Source organism: Meleagris gallopavo, unplaced genomic scaffold, assembly GCF_000146605.3.
Source record: "Meleagris gallopavo isolate NT-WF06-2002-E0010 breed Aviagen turkey brand Nicholas breeding stock unplaced genomic scaffold, Turkey_5.1 ChrUn_random_7180001957815, whole genome shotgun sequence".
Lineage (NCBI taxonomy): Eukaryota > Metazoa > Chordata > Aves > Galliformes > Phasianidae > Meleagris > Meleagris gallopavo.
The window spans coordinates 23445-24067 of record NW_011217763.1 but is presented as its reverse complement, the minus strand read 5'-3'; the positions used below and the strand labels follow the sequence as shown (position 1 = coordinate 24067).

At 64.8% G+C, this 623-nt stretch overlaps 1 protein-coding gene across 3 annotated transcripts in view; it reads left to right on the top strand.

Moving 5' to 3' along the window:
- Positions 1-623, top strand: part of PEX19 (peroxisomal biogenesis factor 19) — a 4591-nt gene that overhangs the window by 255 nt on the left and 3713 nt on the right. For 2 of the 3 annotated variants that reach the window (XM_019611911.1, XM_019611909.1), the window contains exon 2: positions 148-313. In XM_019611911.1, coding sequence (XP_019467456.1) covers positions 148-313 — 166 coding nt within the window. Of the gene's footprint in view, positions 54-147; positions 314-623 lie in introns of all 3 variants that reach the window. The other variant, XM_019611910.1, reaches the window with a different exon arrangement.

The window sequence follows — 623 nt, the reverse complement described above, 5'->3', positions numbered from 1 at the left end:
ACGTTCCCGGAGACCCCACTGCCACTGAGAAATCCCCCGGCGCCGCAGCGCAGGTGCGCCTTCACTCCACATCCAGGGCTGGAGGGTGGGGGGCTGGGCAGACCCCTCCCCACAGCTCTGACCCCCCCCTCATTGTGCCCCCCCCAGGACTCGCTGTTCGCCTCGCAGGAGCGCTTCTTCCAGGAGCTCTTTGATGGGGAATTGGCCTCGCAGGCGTCCGCCGAGTTCGAGCGCGCCATGAAGGAGCTGGCAGAGGAGGAACCGCACCTGGTGGAGCAGTTCCAGAAGCTGTCGGAGGCGGCGGGGAGAGTGGGTGCGTGGGGGGGTCGGCGGGGTTGGGAGGGGGGCCGGGATTCCTCGGTCGGGGGGGAATCTTTTTATGGGGCTGGGAACCCGCACAGAGAGCTGGGACACCCAGGTGAGACTGGGATCGTCTGTGTAGGAATGGAATTCTGAATAGGGCTTCGGAACTCCCTGTAGGGCTGTCTCCCCTAAAATGGGGCTGGAAACCCCTGTAGAGAGCTGGGACAGCGATGTGGGGCTGAGGAACCCCTGTATAGGGCTGGAACTCCCTATAGGGCTACCCCTCCCCCTCCCCCCTTCTCCCAAATGGGGCTGGGAAC